The sequence below is a fragment of the Coenobita brevimanus genome, chromosome 88, assembly GCF_032717465.1.
Source record: "Coenobita brevimanus isolate Jiangsu-jjx chromosome 88, ASM3271746v2, whole genome shotgun sequence".
Taxonomy (NCBI): domain Eukaryota; kingdom Metazoa; phylum Arthropoda; class Malacostraca; order Decapoda; family Coenobitidae; genus Coenobita; species Coenobita brevimanus.
In genome coordinates, this window is record NC_137041.1 from 5,391,015 (window position 1) to 5,414,530 (window position 23,516).

The 23,516-nt window shown below is 41.9% G+C and overlaps 1 protein-coding gene across 1 annotated transcript in view; it reads left to right on the forward strand.

Moving 5' to 3' along the window:
* Positions 1–23,516, forward strand: part of LOC145411196 (sortilin-related receptor-like) — a 218,758-nt gene that overhangs the window by 70,646 nt on the left and 124,596 nt on the right. Inside the window, exons 15-19 of the mRNA XM_080281257.1 lie at positions 3,041–3,116; positions 5,230–5,379; positions 6,158–6,354; positions 13,971–14,052; positions 17,740–17,934. Of these exons, the coding sequence (XP_080137383.1) occupies positions 3,041–3,116; positions 5,230–5,379; positions 6,158–6,354; positions 13,971–14,052; positions 17,740–17,934 (700 nt within the window). The remainder of the gene's footprint in view (positions 1–3,040; positions 3,117–5,229; positions 5,380–6,157; positions 6,355–13,970; positions 14,053–17,739; positions 17,935–23,516) is intronic.

Sequence of the window (23,516 nt, forward strand, 5' to 3'; positions counted from 1 at the left end):
ATTTTTTAGTGTGGTAGGTGGGGACACTCACCATCAACTCGCTCATTGTAGTGCTGCTCTTGGGTGTCTGCCGTGCCCTTTCTCCATCCTTCTTTCCGTCATTCTTTCCTCGTCTTTCTGCCTTCGGATGACTTTACACTCCCTCTTCTGTCTTTCATTCCTTCATTCTTTCCTCTTCATTCTGCCTGTGAGTGACACTACACTGAGTGACAAGTCAAATGGTTTCCTGTACACCAGGAAATCATTTACTACGCTGGGTGGTAACCATATAAACCAAAATTTGGCGCCTGGTGGTTTAGTGGGTAATTATTGTGCTCCAGTCGGCTTGAGCCGGTGAAGGTTTATATCCAAGGGGTGATTGGGGTTTATTGCTCACGTAATGCCACTCAGGGATGAGTGAGGTTGGTCACTCTCATCTTAAATGTCAGGACCAGCTGCCTACCCCCGGGCTTCTACGCTCCTCATGGGGCAATGTAGGATTGGATGATGGATGGATGGATGGATGGTACAATCTGTGATCCATCCATCCATCCATCATCTAATCCTACGTTGCCCCATGAGGAGCGTAGGAGCCTGGGGGTAGGAAAGTTGGTCCTGACATTTAAGATGAGAGTGACCAGCCTCACTCATCCCTGAGTGGCATTACGTGAGCAATAAACCCCAACCACCCCTTTGATATAAACCTACGCTGGCTCAGTCCGATTGGAGCACAATAATTACCCACTAAACCACCAGGAGCCAAAATTTGGTTATATGGTTACCATTTGGCTTGTCACTCAGAGTAGAGTCACCCACAGGCAGAAGGAAGAGGAAAGAAGGAAGGAAAGAAAGACACAAGAGGGAGTGTAAAGTCACCCACAGGCAGAAGAAAGAGAAAAGAATGAAGGAAAGAAAGACAGAAGAGGATGAATGGAAAGAAGGATGGAGGAGAGGAAAGGGCAGACACCCGAGAGCAGCACTACATCAAGTGAGTGGATGGTGAGTGCCCCCCCACCTACCACACTAATATGTGATCGTACCATAATAAATCTGTAGACTTCAGTAAAATTATCTGATAGTAGTAAGAGTAGAGTTAAAAGTTACATCCTCTACCTGAAGGGGGTGCATTTAGGGGGGGGAGGGGGGAGATCAGAAGATGTCCAACTCCTGTAATGAAGGATACTGTATATATACAGTATTTATGATATGCTTATTTCTTATGTAATATATACCTGCTAATGTAATATGTTATAGCAGTGCAGAAATATGATTTAAACTCCCTTCCATCCAATTATTATTATTGTTGTTAATATTATCATCATCTTCACCTTAATCTTCATCTTCATCGTCATCATTAACTTCTCATTCACGCTCATTCCAGATGATTTTGTTAACTTTGGAGAAGCCATTTGTAGTGATGGATTAGAAAAAGTCTTCATCAATCCCTTCACAACCTGATTTCCCTTCGTATGTTGAATAAACTTATCTGCAGGTATCAAGAATAACATTTATAATATGTTACCAGGTTTAAACGGTTATGACGCAAGATACCACTGTAATTATGCAGTTTATAAATAGAGAGCAAGATACGGTACAGTAACCCCTCCAATATCCGGATCAATAGAGCCATAGGCAGGTCCGGATAGTGATCCTGTCCGGATATTGGGCCCCAGCTTATGGACTAGTACTTACGGACCCTAACTCTGAAAAACACCTATACAACTCCCTCTGGACATGCATAGCACCTATTTAAGACCCAAATCACACCAATAAGGGACATAAAAGACTGAAATAAATGCAAAAGAACCATAAAATGAGGTTTTAGAGGTGAGTTTATACAATATTAAACATTCTGGGTACTTACAAGTCCCTTGGTCTTGGACTGGTTTGAACCGCCAGTTTGCAGTCCACAGTTAATCCTCTGCACTCTAAATTCTAATTTCTTAACACTGCACAACACTGTAAATTCCTGTGTGTTCTAGTGGCAAGGTATTGCAGTTTATTCACTGTTTATTCACAAAAAACAAGCACCTGTGGCTTGCACTGTTATGAGTATCTGCTCTCCATCGGAGTTAAGCTGTGACTGTTGATGTTGGTGGGGTAACAGAGTTGCCAGATCGCAACAGCCACATTACCAATCTCCTCAGCTTTCATTGTCAAATATAACTTTTCATTACCAAATTCGTAAAGCTAGCATATGTTCTTCACTAATTATATATACAAGTGGAAATACATGTAATCACTCTCCTTATAACTAACACCATGTTGATTATTTTCACACTATGTAGGGTAGCAGATTAATCAGAGAGAGCAAACAATCCACCATCTCCATCCTGTGTATCCCCATACATGTGAAAAATCCATTTGGTAATGCATTATTCTAATGCATTACCAAACGAATTTTTCATTACCAAATTGGCCCACACTTGGTAATGAAAAATACCAAATGGCAACCTGACAGGGGAGGGGGGAGGGGGAGGAAGGAAGGGGTGAAGGGACCATGGTGTAACAGCTGTTTGGCGCCAGGCGGGAATTTCAAATTATGGGAGGGAAAAAAGTCAGATTTTTTTCAAATTTTTTGCAGTTTTTGGCCCATTTTGGGAATATTGGATCCCAGGAGGATTATGTCCGGTTAGTGGGGATGTTCGGATATTGGGCGTTCGGATATTAGAGGGATTACTGTATTTATATTTGGCAACTGCAGTAGTCAGGACATATTTTGTATTTTCATCCCTTCTTGGTAGTCCTCTCACTTTCATACTTTCCATATTTCTGGATCCTACCTCACGTACCCTTAGGTGAGAAAAAAGGTCAGGATGATGATGATGATGATTTTTTTTTTTTCCCCCCAGCTGCAGTAGTAAGCTAACCCACATATTCTCGCTTTCCTTATTTCTTGATTCCATCTCACCCCCACCTTTTGGTGGAAAAAAATAAGTCAGGATGATGGTGTTCTTGATGATTGTTGATGAAGGATAATAAATTAGAAGTAGATTTCCATTGTCCAGCATTTACCTCTAATATCTGATTTCCTTCTCTGGGTTCCCATGGGTATTTGCAGGTACCTGTACATCACTGACTGGTCTGAATCTTCTCCAAAAGTTGCACGAGCATTCCTTGATGGAACAAACTTCACTGTAAGTAACTAGTTCATATTCCTGAATAATTTTAGTTTCAGTGGAGTGCAGTCTTTGTTTAAAGTTGTTTCACTTTAATAATATTGCATCAGTCAAGGACATGTGTTTGGCTCAGTTTGTTTGTCACTGATTGCCTGTCTGTTAGCAACGTAATGGACAACTATCGAATGGAATTGTAACAACTTGGGTTAATGATTGAGGACCGTCAGAGGAACAGGTGGTCATAGTTTGGGCAAAAAAAGTTAATGGTCAAGGTTTATAGGACAGGATGGAGCTGCATTGATGAAAGTATATGTTCTCCAAGTGCTGTTTTGGTGTTAATGAATGAATGCATATTTTACAAAAAATTTCCCATGATTCACTGTAAATTTGTTTTAAGCCAGAAATATTTGCCATGTGGTTAATGTTGCCAGCTATGAAACTGCTGGCCTGTTAAGGTTGAGGTTCCAGTCATGGTGCAGGCAGCTGCCCCCACTGAATTCATCCACATTTTGTGGGTTGGTTGGTAAAATTAATACTTTAAGTAACACCTAGAGTGTCGCGGGGTTTTTAAAGAGTATGTAATATAAAAGAATAATTAAAGGATATTTATTCAATAATACTGAGAACAAGACAATGAATTATCTTGTTAAAATCAAGCAATGATTACTTTATGCCGGCTTACTTTGCCGATTCTCTAAGGACGAGAATTTATTGACTTTCTCAACAGTACACAGCAGAGACTAATTCCTCACAATTGCTGTTTGTTAGTACTGTTAGCCTCTGGAGAAAGTGACTTCACCCCTGACAGTCAATAACTAATGCTATTAATGATAATAGGTTCTTGCTGATGCATTAACTCCTGGTTGCACAACGGATTTTAAGCTTAATACAAAAGGACTGGCCTAAGTACCAGTTATGAATAGCAAAGCGTTTATGCAAACTAGGAGCTATAAGTGAAATAAGCTTAATATGGACAATAAAATACGGGTTTACATTACATTAAGCTCAAGAAAAAGAACTTAATTTATTGATAACAATAAAATAAATTTACATTACATGAGTCGTAAGATGAATTCAAATAAGGAGATCGCACTCACTCGCTCACTCAAAAGCTAACTCTTAAACCTAGGAAAAACGAAAAGAAAATACTGGTCAGAAAAGTGGACAAAGCGGATGACTGGGCGTCATTACTGGAAGGACGCTGCACACGCTAAGTCTCTCTCCAATCACGCTAGGTGGATATTCAGGAACTGGACAACAGCGGCACTGCTATGCACTGGGCCCAACCTGCTTTCACGGCGCTCAAATCCTGACTGATTCAAATTGTGGGAGAGAGGCGAGTGTCGTGGCCGCACTAACGGCCAACGAGTGTGAACGATACACACCCGCAATTCACTCAGCAAAGGTGCTAACATCGTGCACAAGGACGATCACTTATGAAATAGTGAAAAATTGCTCTGAAAACACTCCCGACCGGGTGAATATGTAGCGGTTGACTGAGTGATAAATACTGGGATTCCACTAGAATTCGCGGTTTCCCACCAAAGTCGATGTCATGAGTTTATTCAAATACAAAATTGTGCCGACTCATGACATAGAGGAGTTGTGATAACCTGCATAATGCAATCATCTTGTATCCCAGGACAGTGGGTGAATAACACACCACAGGCTCGTTGGCCGAGTTATGGAAATGAGCACCACAACTAAGCACCTAATGGTTTCTGCCCCCACATTAACCTTTAAGTCAGATTTTTTTTTTTTTTTTTTTTTTTTTTTTTTTTTAAATAAATCAGAAGCTTGTTTCACTTTAAGTACCAGTTTGCCTCTACACATAGTACAGTAGACTTTAAGTGAGGATTGACTGTTTTTTCAGTGTAACAAAACAGCTAAGAATGTGGGATCTTTAGTAAAGTAGAAAGATCCTGTTTACATGACTTTTCTCTTGCACAGCGTGTAAATGTAATGGTTAGTAAATTGGGAACACCTTGGAGATTTTTCTTTTGGGAGTTCAGTGAAAATGGAAGTTTGTATTCTGCCATATTCGAATTTAAGGTATTTTTATTTGTTTGTCTTTCTCACCTGTACCATTACCATAATTTATGTACTTCTTTATTCCTGTTGTTTTCCTCAGGTATTGTTTGGTGCTGGGAAGGTGGGATGGCCTAATGGCATCACCATAGATTTCCAAACAGAAAGAATCTTCTTTGCTGATGCCAAATTAGACTACATTGCCTCGGCTGACCTTGATGGTAGCAATATGCGAGAAATTATATCCAATAGTGTAAGTTTTGTCCTTTTGTCATTGTAAATTGAATTTGGAATAAGCCTCTAAGTATAATTATCTGCATGCTTGTATTGTACCCATTTTACTCTAACTTGGCCAAAATTTCCCTCTCCACCTTGAATGCTGAGTTGTAGCAGTAGATTTACACTTTAATATGATGCTAGTTAAGAAGTAGCATTGTGGAAAGATGTAGAGCATTAGTATTGTCTTTTCCTGCCACTGAGCAGTGTGAAATAAGCTAAAATGACGAAAATCTGGGCCGTGTTAGAGTATAAAACAGTATCGGTGTAGTATTCTGTTATTTGGTGATAATGATAGCATCTAAACCCTTCACTGCAAGGGACATCTCTTTAGGTGAAATTGACTGATTATAACACGAGCCATATACTACAACCATCAGAGTGAAAAGGATCACGGAGATTGCTGCAGACCCTTTCACCCCAAGAGATTTCTCAGTAGTTAAATGGAATAGTCTGGTGGTAATGTAAAATTTAATTGTATTGAAGGTGTTCCAGATAATGCAGCCTTATCAGATTTATAGCTTTTCATGGGTAAGAAGTATGAAATAAGAACCTACAGATTTTATAATGACAGTTTTGTGTGGCTTATTTTGCTGGATATGCTCTTGATAGTTATCCAGCCTATGCTTCCATTTTCTGTGTTTGTGGATCCTGTCACGCTATATTTTGGTGAGAATAAAAGTTGGGATGATGATGCTGATGGTCATGACAATAATTATGGTATTACAGCTCACATTATGAAATTTGAACTGCAGAAAAAAGTGATGCAACCTTTTGCTGTGGGAATCTACAAGTCAACTGTATTCTGGGATGACTGGACAGTGTACAAGGTTCTGCAAGCTGATAAAGAATTTGGCTGGGGCATCACACCAATTGGCAATTTCACCAGGAAAGGGCTGGTGGACCTGAAGGTGTTTGGTCAGTTGTCCCAACAAGGCGAAAACAGCTGTGGGTGAGTGTGCCAGTTTAGGATTCCAAGGGCAATACATCCATACCTCGATATATGGCAGTGCTGCGTACTGGTGGGAGTATTCAGTCATTGAGTATGTCGGATATGAAGAAGTTTTCCCCATAAGATACTGAAGAAAAGCCAGAGATGCGTTCCAGACCCAAACCCAAGCCCTGATATTCCTTCCTCAATAGTAGAGACTGACACAGTAACACCATAGGCATGTTATTATCCTCATAAACAATACTGTTGCTAAAAAATGAGAATATTAACCCCTAGGTGCTGGTCCACGTCATATGACGTGTAGGTAGAGGCCTACAGTCCACGTCATATGACGTTTTAATTTTTCGCAGCCATGTTTGAACCTAGAAGTGCGCCATATGGACTCAGATTATTGTCCCAGCATAGCTGGTGCGCGGGGTAATGCTGGCTGGCTGGGTGATGGGGCGGGGGTGTGGGTGGGAGGGCAGCCCAGCAGTGAGGAGGGCTGTGGTGGAGGGTGGTGGGAGGCCAGCGTAGGGAGAGTGTGGCCTTGGAACCACCTGATACTGGTTCAGGGTTGGGGTAGAGGTCGGGAGGGGTGGGGTGGGGTGGTGGGGAGGGCTACTAGGGGGCCCTGAGGGGTGTGGGGGAGAGTGTATGGAGAGTATTATACTGTCAAGAGTTACTAAAAACAGTGAATGTGTAAATAGTGTGTAATTAATAGTGAATAAATAAATAGACATAAATTTGTTAGAAAATAAGTATCATGGAAAACATAAGATAAGTCAATCTTTATTAGTTACTTTCTTGTGTTTTTTTTACTATTTTAGTTGTAATATTGTGTTCATACAGCATTGTGAATTAGTGAGAGAAACAAATACACACTCAACACTTATTTTGGCGTGAGGTAATCAGCCCTGTTCATTCCACTAATACCGCCAACACACCACCGTGACCTTGAACATGCTCAGCCCAGCTGCCACACACAGGCTCCCTCACACCACACCACCATCTCCAAATCGCCAACAGAGAATACGAACGCGCTTTTTATGTGTTTTTTGTCATTTGTGATTGATTTGTAATGAAAAAAAAATATTGGGGGGAAAATTGATTATCCTGAAAATAACCCGGTTCTGGGACGTGGATAGGTAAACCCATGCCCATCCCCTAGGGGTTAAGCATCACATGCAGGAGGATAGGGTGGTGGAACGTGCGGTGTCGAGAGATGCTTCAGGGCAATTGCCAGGCTGGCAACTGGCAGTGTACCGAGTGGGGGTGGGGGAGGGCAGGGGGATGGAGAGAGAGACAAGCAGGATTGGGGGAGGGTGGGGGGGGATGGGGAAGGACATAAGAGAGCCAAACTGCTCTACTACTCTCCACCACCAGAGTCACTCTCTCTCTCTCTCTCACACACACACACACACACACACACACACACACACACACACCGCTTGCCGTCTCAGAGGTAACGCTGTCGCCTAGCATCTGCAAAGATGGGGGTTCGCACCTTGACCGGGATGTGAAAAGTTTTACTGATGAAACAGGTGGTCACTGTTCTCCTTGAGTAAGAGGATGGGTGTGTGCTTGTGTGAAGGTCAAGGCTTTGCCCCTAGATTGGACTATATGAGCTCTCAGCTCTCGTCTGGGAGGGTAAAAAGCTGATGATCACAACCATCACATGATCCTGACTGACCTGGTGAATTACACACACACACACACACACACACAGAGGAGACAAGCAGGGGTGGGGGAGGGTGGGGGATGGGGAGGGAGACATCCATGGGTGAGGGAGGGCAGGGGGACAGGGAGGGAGACCTGCCTGGCAGTGCTGAATGTGGTGGGGGATGGGGGAGGAGGAGAGGGGATGAAGGGAGGACGGGAGGACTGGGAGAGCCTCATTTCAAACCTAGGGAGAGGCAGGGTGTCGGAATAGTGAGACGACGTTCATTCAGATTGTTTGGATTGTGAGAGTGTTCCCCTATATATATTTTGATTGGTCTAGCGAATTGTTGGTTATCAGTGCGCCGGAAATCTGGGTATGGGTGTATTGTACATTGAAGTGTTAGTCATCTCACTTGTCACTACTAAATCACAGAAAAATTGCCAATCATAGTTTAATTTTTACCTATAACTCAGATTTGTCAGTTTCCCCTAATTGTTGTGGTTCCAGGCTTAGGAAGTGAACCTGGCTGACTGTATGAAAAAGTTTTCCTTCATGTCACAATCTTCTTTTTGGAAGATAGGGATGGAGTAGAGGAATGTTTGTATAACCAGACAGCCCCATTGTCGTATTATATTCATGGCATCACATGGTGTCCCTCCCCAGCACCTTCCCCAGCTTTACAGCGCCAGTTGTACAGTATGTAAAACATCATCACGTTTTAGAACACAGCTCTTACTGATACCGGGAACTGACTGTAGTTGTTATTGTTGTCAGTCAGTCCTGATATTTCTTAGACCCACCAACTGCAGGCAAGCAACTGCCCTTTCAGGGCCATCCCATTCAGTGAATCAATGTTCCCTTGCAGTTGACAGTATCTTGCTGTTGTGAGGCGTGGAGAAAGGTGTGGAGGTTCGGTTCCAGGATGGATGCCACATTTGCATCACTCTACCTAGCTGGCAGGAGCACCATAACAGGCTCCACATCACCCCATTATCTGATTATTTAGTTACCACCCAGTGTAGTAAATGGTGTTCTGGGTTACAGAAAACCATCAGGTGTGTCACGTGGCATAGAGCTGCGTGAAGTGGAAAGAAGGTTAATAAAAAGTGACAGGAAGGAAAGGAAGAAATAGGAAGAGAGGAGAGCAGACAGAGAGACGTAATGATAAAGGTGAAGGAAAAAGTAGGCAGCACTACGTATTAAGTTGATTATTGCCACCACCTACCACCACCTTTCCTCTCTGCCTTCCTTCCTCTTCTGACTTTCTTTCTTTCATTCTATCCTCCTCCTCCTGCCTATGGGTGACTTTACACTCCTTCTTCTGTCTTTCTTTCCTTCATTCTTTCCTCTTCCTGACTACAGTGAGTGACAAGCCAAATGGTATCCTGTACACCAGGAAACCATTTACTACGCTGGGTGGTAAAAATATAACCAAATTATGGCGCCTGGTGGTTTAGTGAGTAATTAAGGTGCTCCAAGCGGATTGAGCCAGTGCAGGTTCATATCCAAGGGGTGGTTGGGGTTTCTTTGCTCATGTAATGCCACTCAGGGATGAGTGAGACTTGTCACTCTCATCTTAGATATAAACCTACACAGACTCAATCCAGCTGGAGCACCTTAATTACCCACTAAACCACCAGATGCCTATATATATATATATATATATATATATATATATATATATATATATATATATATATATATATATATATATATGTCTATCTATATATCTATGTATCATCATCCTGACCTCCTTTCCCACCCTAGGGAAGGATGAGGAATTGCAGCATCCAAGTTTGCCCAGTCCAAAGGGCCACGCTTCCATTCACTCATCATTCCAGCCCCCGGAATTCTGGCTCTATCTGATACACCAGAATCATTCACCACATTCTGTAGCTTCACTTAATTGTATCTGATTGAGTCTGTCTAGATGCTGTCACATTAAAAAGGGGTGCCGAATTCCTGATTATGCACTTCTTGTCACATTTACCCAGTCAACTCGATCTCTTGTCAGTCCCCTAGCATCACCAATTTCCATACCTCTCTTCCTCACACACTCGTCCACCATATCTCTCCACCTTCTCCTTGGCCTACCTCGTGTCCTCCCTCCTTCAGATTCACTCAGAAATACCTTTTTCACCACTATTGTTATCCATTCTCTCCACATGACCATACAGTCTCAGTACATTCTCTTTGATTCTAGTGTCCACAGACTTCCTCACTCCACATCTTTCACAAATCACATTATTTCATATCCTATCCACTCTGTGTACTCCACATAAATTCCTAAGCAGGCTCATCTCCAGTGCTCTGTCTCTTGACTTTTCATTTTCATGCCACACCATAGTCTCACATCCATATGTAAAAGTTGGCACTAATACTCCTTCATGTAAGCTTCATGCAGCAGCAGCACTAAAGCCTCTGTTTCTTATCAAAGCCTTCATAGCACCAACTACTTTCCTTCCTTGTGTCACTCTACTTTCCATTTCTTTTGCACATTTTCCTCATTTTTTTTTTAATCAATGTATGCAGGTATTTGAACTCTCTCACCAATTCCAGTCTCTCTCCATTCATTGTAACATCACACTGGGAGTCACTTTCTTTCTCGATTACCGTCACTTTACTCTTTTCCACATTATTCTCGAGGCACAGCACTCACAGACATCAGCAAAACTCTGCACTAGTTCTTGTCTGGTATTTGCAAGTAGTATTGCATCATCAGCATACAACAAATTTGAGATATTCCATCCATCACCATTTATTACCAATGCTGCCCCTCTCTCCATTACTTTTTTTTTTTTTTTTTTTTTTCTTTTTTTTTTTCTTTCCCCCCCCCACTCCATCCATATATAATTATATATATTGAACAACCATGGGGACGTCACACAACTTTGTTGCATGCCCACACCGATCATGAACCATTCACTTAGATGCCCATTTACCCATACACGTGCTTCACTACCATCATAAAAACTCTTGACGGCACCTACCAGCTTATCATCTACACTGTACATGTGCAAAACTCTCCACAGTCCTACTCTGTCTGCATTGTCATATGCTTTTTCCAGATCCATGAATGCCATAAACACCTTATAGCCCTTCTCACAAGCCTTCTCCATTATTTATCTTACTGCAGGTATTTGATCCACACATCCTCTGCCACCCCTAAATCCACCATGTTTATCACTCACTTGGACTTCTGATATCTCTCTTACTTTCTCTATAATAATTCTTCCATATACATCACCACTATGCTGGGAATCAAACCTGGAACTCTCAGGTTGAGAGCCAGACAGCAGTACACAATGCCATGGCCAGGAAAATGTTATCTCACATTGTCACAATCTTGTAACCAATGTCTCTCTTCTCCCACTGTGGGCCTGAAGAGGCTGAGATAACCCCCTGGCACTCAGGTAAGTAGATACTTTTAATGTTTCCTAAGCACTTACGGCGTCAGAATGAAGTACAGATTTCTTCTTTCTTCATCCATATACCTTCCCTACCACACTCAGTAAACTTATGCCACGATAATTCTTGCACTCACTTCGCACACCTTTATTGTTGTACAGGGTACAATCACGGTCTTTTTCCACTGTGTTGATACAGTTTCACTCATCCATGCCATCTTACATATCTCCTAGAAGCACTTCATTCCACTCTCTCCACTACTGTTAATCATCTCTGCATACACCCCATCAACCTCAGCTGCTTTCCCATTTTTCAGCTGCTTCACAGCATTCTTTATCTATGCGAGTGTCACGTTTCCTGGCATTACATTCCTTCTTTGTACACCCCCCATACCAATCATGGTTGCAGTTGCTCTGCATTCTCTATTCCCATTCATCAGGCTTTCAAAATATTCTTTCCATCTGGTCCTTACTTCATCCCCATGGGTTAATAATCTACCATTTACATACTTTACGCATTCGCATTTCTTTCCGCTGTCAGTTCTGCATTTCCACACCTTTTTCCAAAATAACTTCCTATTTTCAGAGAAATTTGCATTCATTTTTCTTCCTAGATCATCATTTACCTCCTCCTTGTTCCTCTTCACTAGTCTTTTTAAGTGCTCTGTGCTCTCAGCATATTCATTTCTTATTTCAATTGAACCCCTGTCATATAACCACTCTAGCCACTTCTTCCTCTTTTCCTCCACTGCTTTCTTAACTTCTTCATCCCACCATGTCGTACCTTTCTTCTTTGTTGTTACTCTTGCCACACCACACACTGCTTTAGCATTCCTAATCAAGCAACTGTATGGATTCCACAGGCTGTCCAGATCCATTTCTTTCCAATTCACTGATTCTGACTCCTCCCCTACGTTGGTCCTGTACTCATTTGCCATTCCTTTGATCCTCAGCTTCTTGACTTTCAGTCGTTCTCCCTGACTGCTCCTCTCTCTCTGTCCACCTCATTCCTTTCAGCTTGATCTTGCATACCGCAATCGTATGATCTGACGGACCTCCACATCATCCTCCCACTGCCCTCATATCAGCAACCATTTTCAGCATCGACCTCTCCATGATCACGTAATCAATCAGGCTCCATTCAACACGATTCCTGTTCCCTCTATACCATGTATAATTATGTACATCTTTGTTTTGGAAATCCATCCATCCATTATCCAATCCCATGTCGCCCCATGAGGAGCATAGGCGCCCTGGACTAGGCAAGTTGGTCCTGACATTTAAGATGAGAGTGACCAGCCTCACTCATCCCTGGGTAGCATAGCATGAGCAAAAAAAAACAACCATCCCCTGGATATAATCCTACACAGGCTCAATGTGATTGGAGTGCGTTTTTTGCACAGTAAGCCACCAGGTGCCATAATCTGGTTATATGGTTACCACCCAACATAGTAAATAGTTTCATAGTGTACAGGAAACCATTTTTATTATTAGTATAATTATTATTATTATTACTGTAGTTATAAGGCTAAGCTGTTACTGCATAAACTTGGCATATGTTCATCGACTTCATAATTCAACTATTGTTTGTTTGTTTGATTTTTCTCCTCTGTATACGGACAGTTTTATTCAGCTTGATAGAGACGTTTAACATTCTGGGGAAATAGAAACAAATTTCTCTACCACAAGAGATCTACCCAAAATTGAAGATTGTTGAGAGATGGCAAATACAGTACACTATATAAGAAAAAGAAAAGCAGAGGGGGGGCTACTGTGGTGAAAGAGTTAAGTACTCCATTACAGTGGCAACTTTTATGATAATTTCCCTGCTGTATCCAGATAATTAAATTCAGTATACATGAGACTTTTTAAACTGGATGGGTTGACCTGAGAACTGCAACATAGCATCTTGATATGTTCAGAGGAGAAGTGCAAGATGCAGTCTAAGAGATGGGCTGAAAAATTGAAGTTACTGCACTTTATTCAGGTGCAAATAGGTCAGTAATGAATTGAAGTGGTCTTATGTAAACATATAAAACTTCAGCCAGTTGCTCCCAGCTTGCCCAGCCATCCAATACCAATAAAACTGGTCTTTGCTGAAATAAAATATATTAATGCTCTACTTTTGCCTGTTTATTTTAGCTTGCCAGAAAAAAAAAAAAGGTAACTACATAACACTCAGGCAATTAAACAATGGGACATATCGACCTAAAAATGTACACAAGTTCACTTTATCCCATTCTCTGTGAGACAGTATGACCAGTTAGTAACCTAGGGAAGCTTCTTCTCCCCACTCCCACCACCAGTGGCATGGGAGATTTTCATAAGACAGCAGTTCTCAGGTTAAATAGAGACGTCATTTAGTACTTCACTAACAGTGGCCTTCCCTAAGCTAAATAAGATTGTCTTGAGATAGCAAGAGTTTGTCTAAAGATAACAAAAATATCATGTATGAAGCCTTGCTCCCTTCTGGAAAACCCCCAAAGGAGCAAGAATAAACAAAAAAAATTATAAATTATTATAGTGAAAGCATTAAGAAACTAATGGAGTAATTTGTATGTCTGCAGATCTAACCAAACAACTTGCAAATATCTGTGCATGGCCCACCCAAACAATGGATTTGCCTGCCTGTGTCCTGACGGCTTCCAGGTGAGTACACATGTAAAGTATGGCAGTGTCGCAAAAATAAGAGGTATGATCATATTATTGGAATTTATTATATCTGAGGCAACAGGATATAGATATTGTTGAAGCTAGAGAATTGATAAAATCAAGTTTGTATGGAAGAACGTGTAACAGTGGTTTGATACACCCCCCCTCCCCCCCCCCCTTTTTTTTTTTTTTACATCATAGTTGATGGATCAGCTATCTGGCAGTTGTACTGTATGTAGAGCATGGAAGAAAAAATAAAAACATACATATGTGGATGGTTAGACCTGTGAGGTGGAGCCAGGATTCTGGGGGTTTGAGTGATGTATGAATGTCTGCCTGCCCCATTACACTGGGCATAATGTTGATAGTTATCCCACTTCCATACTGTCACTTTCCTTGTGTTCTAGAGCCTTCCACACACCATCCTGAAGTGGGAAAGAAGGTCAGGATGATATGATTATGTTACCATCAGATGATTTTTACCCAGCTTGGAAAATTCACTTACTTGATATAGTGCTGCCTACTTCTTCCTTCACCTATATCATTCTTTTTCTTTGTCTGCCTGTCACTAATTCGCAACAGTGTTTTATTGTGGGAGTTAATGAACACTAGTGGAAATCCCTGTGGGCTTCGGTCAGTTCTAACCATCTCGCATCAGCACTGTGATTGAATAAGTTTTCAGAACATCCATCATTGTTTCGGGAGTGTTTGTGTTTGTTTATATGCACAGACATTAGTGTATCACTGAGCAGTGTTAGTATGCATATACTGTTTGCCTTGCCTCTGTATCTGCTGGGAGAGGAAGCTCCGCCCTCTTCCCACGATAGCCTCAGGGCGTCCATGAGAACTTTCAGCAGTTGGGGATTGGCAGCCCCAAGAGACAGACATAGCCAGAGCAGTGTGACGAGAAGCGATCTGCGGAGACCACCCCTATTGTCATGGCATGTCTTGAGCAGCGGATCACTTAATCTCCTCGTGTCCTTAACATCGGTTCAGGACATTGCGAGCCCAGCAGTGATCAGCTAAGACTGCCCGTGGTGTCTTGGGCATTGTCTTGGCCCAGCAGCAGTTCATCCTGACTCCTTGCAGTTCTGTGACTCTACATCTCTCCGTTTACCAGTATTTTCATTCTGATTTCGAGATTTAAGAATGTTAGGTAGTTTGAGTGCTTGAGTGAGCAGATTTACTTGCATTAAGTTTCTATGTAAGGTAAGCATTCATTTTGTTGTAATTAATAAATTTGCAGCTTCTCTTTGACCTTGATTGAATGTAAAATCGTGTTTCACTTTTCCAAGTTGTTCTTACTTAATTTACTTGTTCCCGGCTTATACAAACCTTTCTTAATCACAACTGGTAGTTGAACCAGTTCTTTTATATTAATTCATAATAACACGGTTCGTGCAAGCTAGGAGAGGCAAAAACAAGAGCCTGATTTAGTATTACAGTTACCAAATTCCAGGGTGAATTATTTCCTTTTTGAGTACTGTTTGAAGAGAAATTTTATAAATTTCTAGTTTTCTGAGCAGCCAGAATAAAGTAAAACTTAAGACTTTAATTTCATCTCAAAAACCTGTTTTTTTTTTTTTTTTTTTTTTTTTTTTTTTTTTTTCCCCTACTCTTCTTTCTATTTCAGGTGGCTTTACATTACGTGCAAGCCAAATGGATTCTTGTAAGCTAGGATACCATTTACAGCCCTGGGTGATAACCATATAACCAACACATATTTGTTCCCTACGTGTCATCAAGCGGGTTGGCAGAGTGTTAGTGTCCCTTCCCATAGAGTCAAACAACCGATTTACGGGATTATGGCGTCTGACTATAGATAGAATGATAGATAGAAGTGAGTGGAGGGACATCTAGCCAGAGCTACTCTATAACCTGTACCGGTATAGAGTATTCTGTGAGAACTCGTTTCGTGTTTTCAAGTTTAATGTGGTCAGCATTTCAGATCTTTCTTCTTTTACATTACCAGTTACTAAAGTATAGCAACAGTATCATTTCATAGGAACCTTGTTCTTCATAGGGCTTAGTAATTCCTGAAGATCATTTACAATACAGTAGTTGCTGTACTTTTAAGTAAATAGGCAGGGGCGCTCACCATCCACTCACTCAATGTAGTGCTGCTCTCGGGTGTCTGCCCTGTCCTCTCCTCCATCCTTCTTTCCTTCCATCTTCTTCTCTTTTTCTTTCCTTCATTCTTTCCTCGTCTTTCTGCCTACGGGTGACTTCACGCTCCCTCTTCTATCTTTCATTCCTTCATTCTTTCCTCTTCCTTCTGCCTGTGGGTGACTCTACTGTGAGTGACAAGCCAAATGGTTTCCTGTACACCAGGAAACCATTTACTACGCTGGGTGGTAACCATATAACCAAACTTTGGCGCCTGGTGGTTTAGTGGGTAATTATTGTGCTCCAGTCGGATTGAGCCGGCGAAGGTGTATATCCAAGGGGTGATTGGGGTTTACTGCTCACGTAATGCCACTCAGGGATGAGTGAGGCTGGTCACTCTCATCTTAAATGTCAGGACCAACTGCCTAGCCCTGGGCTCCTACGCTCCTCATGGGGCAACGTAGGATTGGATTATGGATAGATGGATTGATCTTTCCCATGTCACTTACCTTAGTTGGCAGTAGGTTTTTCATGAGCTTGATGACGAGGATACTAATGATGTAGGTTCTGCCGTGAAGCAAAGGAAATTCTATGTAGAATAGGCATGAGAGTGATGGGAGTTCTTCTTTTTTGCAGTCTCTTTCTTTGTTTGTGGATACACCTCAGTCAGACCATTATATTATAAGTGCTTCCTCCCCCTTGGTGTTAACCTATTAGAGTTGTCCCTAAATAGGTATGATCAAGTTCATATACCTAGCCTTAAAGCAGAACATGATCCAACTCACCTCATCCACCAGCTTAGTTGTGGGTTGGGTGTAATTCCAGGTGACACATACCTAGCCATCTCATAGAGTACTGGTAGGCTCACGGTAGGCCCACACAACATTAACACACATAATGGAGCGCTGCACAGCTCATGCCACACTAAGATATAGGCACAGCAGTAATGATGAAAGGAACCTATGGGACAACCCCATAGGGGCAGTTGCTTACCTGTGGTCAATGGGTGTGCTTGATCAGATGGACCAGGATTGAGCAACAGCAGCAAAACAACTGAATGCCATCATTAGGTGAGAATGAGGGTCAGTATGAAGGTGATGATGAGGATAAAGATGCATAGTTAACCACAAAAACACAGGAGAACTAAATGCAATCAGCTGTGCTTTCTATGGAAGAAAGCCAGCCCTACCTTTGACCATCAGGTCAAATGCTGTTTTAATCAGATGAATCACTCGTGAATTCGCCTGGCAGTTGTCATTGATAGTTCCCCACTTTGAGACATTCTCTTTATAATAATGATCACGACAATGCATTTTCTTATTAGGTGAAAAGGAGGGAGGAGAATGTAGTATTTTCAGTTGTATAACCTACAAAGGAGGGTTGGACTTGTTGCTGAACACAAAGTTAGATGCTTGTGTTAGATGGATCAATAATGAATCCAGATTTTTTTTTTTTTTTTTTTTTTTTTTTTTTTCCCCCTTGATGATGATGATGATGATGTGCATACCAGGTGAGTGCATATTTGTGTGTCTTGTAAAAACATTTGTTTAATGTTTGTAATAATTATGCCACCAACAGAGGAGAGTCGGACCTGCCCCTAACTACGAAGTTCAGTGCTTGTGTCCAGATGAGTCAGTAGTGAATCCTGATGGTAGTTGCAGCACTGCCAACAGTACGTGTGCACCAAAGTACTTCCTGTGTGGTACTGGCAGATGCATCCCAGACCAGTGGCTTTGTGATGGTGATAATGATTGTGGTGACAGTTCTGATGAGGTGAGAATATTTTGTTCAGTTTGTCTGTTGTTTATTTTTATCTATGTTTAACACTCAGGCTCCCGTGGCTTACCCTTAGCTGAAAATAATAGTCTGGCATTAGCTGGAATAGAATACTAGAGTTGTTCTAATTATGAAAATGTTAATGATAGTTACCAGTATTGGCGCTGGTTCATGCATCTCACTTGCAACTGAGCAAAATTACCTGTCTTTAGCATGTTGAAATAGATTACTAGAGAAGACAGAGGGTGAATGTGCAAGCCTTGAACTACTGCAGTGCATAATTAGAATTGGTTCTATTTTGACAAGGAAAGAGGAGGAGATGTATTTCCTTTGGCTGATCATCAAGTCCAAAACCAATAGATTTTTTTTTTCCCCCAGACTTGTAGAAAAGACCATAGTAGACATTCTGAACATTCTCCATTATCATCCTTATTCTTGGGCTAAGTAAGGTCCAGTTTCCAGCTATGATAACTGTGTAGCCAGCCTGGTCCAAAGGAGAAGTTTGAATTGCCTTAAAGAAATGCAGTACATCTTCTTTGGTCAGAGGGTAATTGCTGCACCTTGTATGTGACAGAATTGTAAATGAAGGTGTCGTCATCATCATCAACCAGACCTCCTTTCCCACACTAGGGCAGAGTGAGGAGTAGCAGTGTCCAGACAGCCCAAGTTTGCCCAATCCTGTGGGCCACGCTTCCATTCACTCATCATTCAAGCCCCCTGGAATCCTGGTTCTATCTGATAGGCCAGAAAACTTTCACCACATTCTGTAGACATAAACGTATCTGTTAGAGTCAGTCTGATCGCTGTCACGTTAATAGGGGTGGCAAATCCCTGATCCTGCACATCTCACAACATTCATCTAGCCAGCTCAGTCTCTTGTCAGTCCGCAAGCCTCACCAACTTCCATAACTCTCTTCCTCACACACTCATCCACCATAGCCCTCTTCCATCTTCATGGCCTACCTCGCCTCCTCCCTCCTTCAGCTTCACTCAGATATACCTTTTACACCACTCCAGTCTCCCCACATAACCATACTATTTCAGTACTATCTATCTGTCTATTGCCAGACGCCTCAATCCCGTTTGGGGTGGCCACAAACAAATTGCCTCCAAGTCGCCCTGTCCCCCGCCATTTCACTGCCCTGCTCCCAACTCACACACCCCTCTCTCATATACCTCTCCACCCCATCCCTCCATCTCATCCTCAGCCTCCCCCTCCCTCTTCCCCCCTCCACCTCACTCACATACACTCTCTTCGTCAGTCTTTCACCCTCCATCCTCTCCACATGGCCAAACCACCTCAGTGTGTTCCTCATAATGCTTCCTATCACATCCACATCAACACCACAACGCTCCTTTATATCCTCATTCGTCAGCCTGTCTCTCCATGTGACTTCATAGGCTCCTCTTAAATAACTCATTTCCACTGCTCTCACTCTTGACTTGTGTCCTTCCAACAACGTCCAAGCGTCACTTCCATACGTTTGTTGATATCACAATACTGTCATGTAGTAACTTTTTCACTTCCATGCTCACTTCCCTGTTTCTTATCACTGCTTTCAAAGAACCAGCAACCTTTCTTCCCTGCTGTACCCTTTCAAGCACTTCACCCTCCAAACCTCCATCCTTACTCATCACACTACCCAAGTACTTAAATGTACTCACATTTTCCAATTCCTCACCATCCAACCTCGCTGTACATTCACTGACTTCACCTCTCTCAAAGACCATCACTTTACTCTTCCCTACATTCACCTTTAGATTCCGTTTCTTACACACTCTCCCAAACTCATCCACCAAGCCTTGCAGCTCCCCTTCGTCTTCACTCAACAACACAGTATCATCTGCAAACAACAGCACAGGGAGCTTCTAAACACCACCCCCTCCCACCAGGGCCACTCCAACATCCACCACCCTACCCTGTACCTCTTTTATTACCCCATCCATGTACAGATTGAACAACCATGGAGACATGACACATCCCTGTTTCAACCCAACTTTCAAAGAGAAAAATTCACTTAGTTCACCATCCACACGCACTGCAGCCTTCGCACCATCGTACATACTCTTCACAGCATTCAACAACTTCCCATCTACTCCATATATTCTTAACACTTTCCACAATCCTTGTCTATCCACCCTGTCATATGCTTTCTCCAAATCCATGAAAGCCGCATACAACTTCTTTCTCTTCTCTAGAAACTTTTCCACTAAAGATCTAAGAATGAATATCTGATCTACACAACCTCTTCCCTTCCTAAAGCCTCCCTGTTCTTCTCCAACTAATTTCTCTGTTCTTTCTCTAACTCTGTCAATAAGTATCCTACCATACACTTTTCCTATTATACTAAGAAGACAAATGCCCCTATGATTACCACACACTTGTTTTTCCCCTTTTCCTTTGTACAAGGGAATAATTATACCTGACTTCCAATCCTCTGGGACTCTACCTTCCTCCCAGGCCAATCTGCACATCTTCCACATCCATTCTACTACTATCTCTCCCCCATGCTTCAGCATTTCACCACACACTCCATCAATTCCTGGGGCTTTCCCCAATTTAACTTTCTTCATTGCTTCCACAACTTCTATCCTACTGTTTTCTTCCTGTCTTCTCACCTCCCTCCTTCTCCCAGCCATTCCCCAACCACTTATACTCACATTACTTCCATCCTCTACGTTCAACAATTCCTTAAAGTGTTCTCTCCATCTGCTCACTTTTTCTCCCTTCTCCACTAGTAATCTACGATTTTTATCTTTCATTCCCCTGCTAACCTCACTTCCACGCTGTCTTACTCTTTTCACCTCTTTCCAGAACATTTTCTTACAGTCCCCTCACTTTACACTCAGATTCCTTCCAAATTCCTCATCCACTCTCTTCTTACTCTTACTAATCTTTTCACCTCTCTCTTTCTTTCTACATATAACTCTGTCTTCCGCCTTTCAACTTCTTCCACGCCCCTATTTCTCATCAATTCATTGTATGCTTTCTTCTTTTGTGCCACAGCCACGCTGTTCCTTGCGCCCCCTTCCGTCTTCTCTTCCTTCCACACACCACATCACATGCTGCACATATTTCTTCTCTAAATATCCTACACACACTTCCACATCTCCCATCTGCTCCAATTCATATTTGCCCAATCGTTCCTCCACTTCTCTCTTATACTCTGCCTTTTTCTCATCCTCTTGTAACCTTTCCACTCTCCTTGCAACTACTCCTTCCTTCGTCTTTCCCTTCTTCTATTCCTCCATCTTACTTGAATTCTAATTCTGGCCACCACCAAGTAGTGGTCAGAAAGTCCACTCCCCCAACCTCTATAAACTCTTGCATCCATTACACATCTTCGCATCCTTTCATCCACACACACATAATCAATCATTGCCTTCCTTTCATTCAGTTCACCACCCACCCTTCTCATCACTCGCCATGTATACCTGTGGATCATTTTATGCCTGAAGAGGGTATTTCAGTACACTCTTTTTAATTCTGATGCCCACAGACTTCCTCACTCCGCATCTTTCACAAATCACATCACAGTAAAACCTCATTATAACAGACTAACTGAAGCCCAAGCCATTCCGAAATAAGCGAAATTCCAATAAAAGCGACATCCGGACGTCCTCCTACAAAACCTGACTTTTTATGATATGTCAGACATTAGTCTGGATCACACCAGTGGTTTTTAAATTTTTGCTAGCGCGCAGTACTGTACTATATTATACCTTCACTACAATAATCAAATGGTATAATATATATAATAGTATTGTACTGTACACTGATAAACATGTCTTTTATTTACCTTATTGAAGTGAACATAGCTGGTCAGGCAGTCCAGACTGCTTCTGGCTTTATTGAACTTTTTCTGATATATAAGAATTTAGTCTGGTAGCTCCTCAATTCGATAAAAGCGAATTCCAGTTTATTCAAGTCTGTTATATCAAGGTTTAACTGTATTTATTCTATCCACTCTATGTACTCTGCATACATTCCTCAGCAGTCCCATCTCCACTGTTCTCACGCTTGACTTTTCATTTTCATGCCACACCATAGTCTCACACCTATGCAGTATGTCATAGTTGGCACTAATACTCCATCATGTAAGACTCATGTTGCTGCAACACTCAAACCTCTGTTTCTCATCAAAGGCTTCATAGCACCAGCTACTTTCCTTCCTTGTGTAACATTTACTCTCATGGCACAATGCTCACAGACATCAGCAAACTCTACGCTAGTCTACCAAGTTCCTGTTTGGTATTTGCAAGTAGCACTGCATCATCAGCATACAACAAATTTGAGTTATTCCATCCATCACCATTCATTACCAATGCCATCCCTCTCTCCATTACTTGTGTTTTTACTTCTCTCATCACCACATCCCTATATATATATATATATATATATATTTATATTGAACAACCGTGGAGACATCACACAACCTCGTCGCATGCCTACATTGATCGGAACCATTCATTTAGATGCCCATTTACCCTTACACATGCCTCACTACCATCATAAAAACTCTTCATGGCACCTAGCAGCTTACAATCTACACTGTACATGCACAAAACCTTCCACGATCCTTCTCTGTCTACTTTGTCGTATGCTTTTTCCAGATCCAGAAATGCCCTAAACACCTTATAGTCCTTCTCACAAGCCTTCTCAACTGTCTGTCTCTCTGCAAATATTTGATCCACACATCCATTGCCACTCCTATAGCCACCATGTTCATCACTCTCTAGGACTTCTGGTATATCTCTTACTTTATAATAATTCTTCCACATACCTTCCCTACCACACTCAATAAGCTTATGCCACAATAATTCTTGCAGTTACTTCGCTTACCTTTATTTTTGTACAGGGGTACAATCACAGCCCTTTTCCACTCTGCTGGCACAGTTTCACTCATCCAAGCCTTCTTACATATCTCCAACAAGCACTTCTTTCCACTCTCTCCACTACACATAATCATCTCTGCATACACCTTGTCAGTCCCAGCTGCTTTCCCATTTTTCAGCCGCTTCACAGCATTCTTGATCTGTGTGAGTGTCACGTTTCCTGGCATTGCAGTCCTTCTCTGCACACCCCCAAAACCAATAATTTTACAGCAGCTCTGCTCTCTCTGTTCCCATTCATCAGGATTTCAAAATATTCTTTTCATCTGGTCCTTACTTTATCCCCATGGGTTAATAATATACCACTTACATCCTTCACACTTTCACATTTCTTTCAGCTGTCACATCTATATTTCTGCACCTCTTTCCAGATTACTTCCTATTTTCAGAATAATTTCCATTCATTTTTGTTCCTGGATCATCATTTACCTCCTTCTTTTTCTTCTTCACAAATCTCTTTACAAGCTTCTTGCTCTCAATATATTCAGTTCTTGTTTCAATTGAACCCCTATCTGGTAACCACTCTAACCACTTCTTCATCTTTTCCTCTACTGGTCTCTTAACTTCTTCATCCCACAATGCTGTACCTTTCTTGTTTGTTGTTACTCTTGCCACACCATGCACCGTTTTAACATTCTTCACTAAGCAATCCCTGTATGCATTCCATAGGCTGTCCAGATCCATTT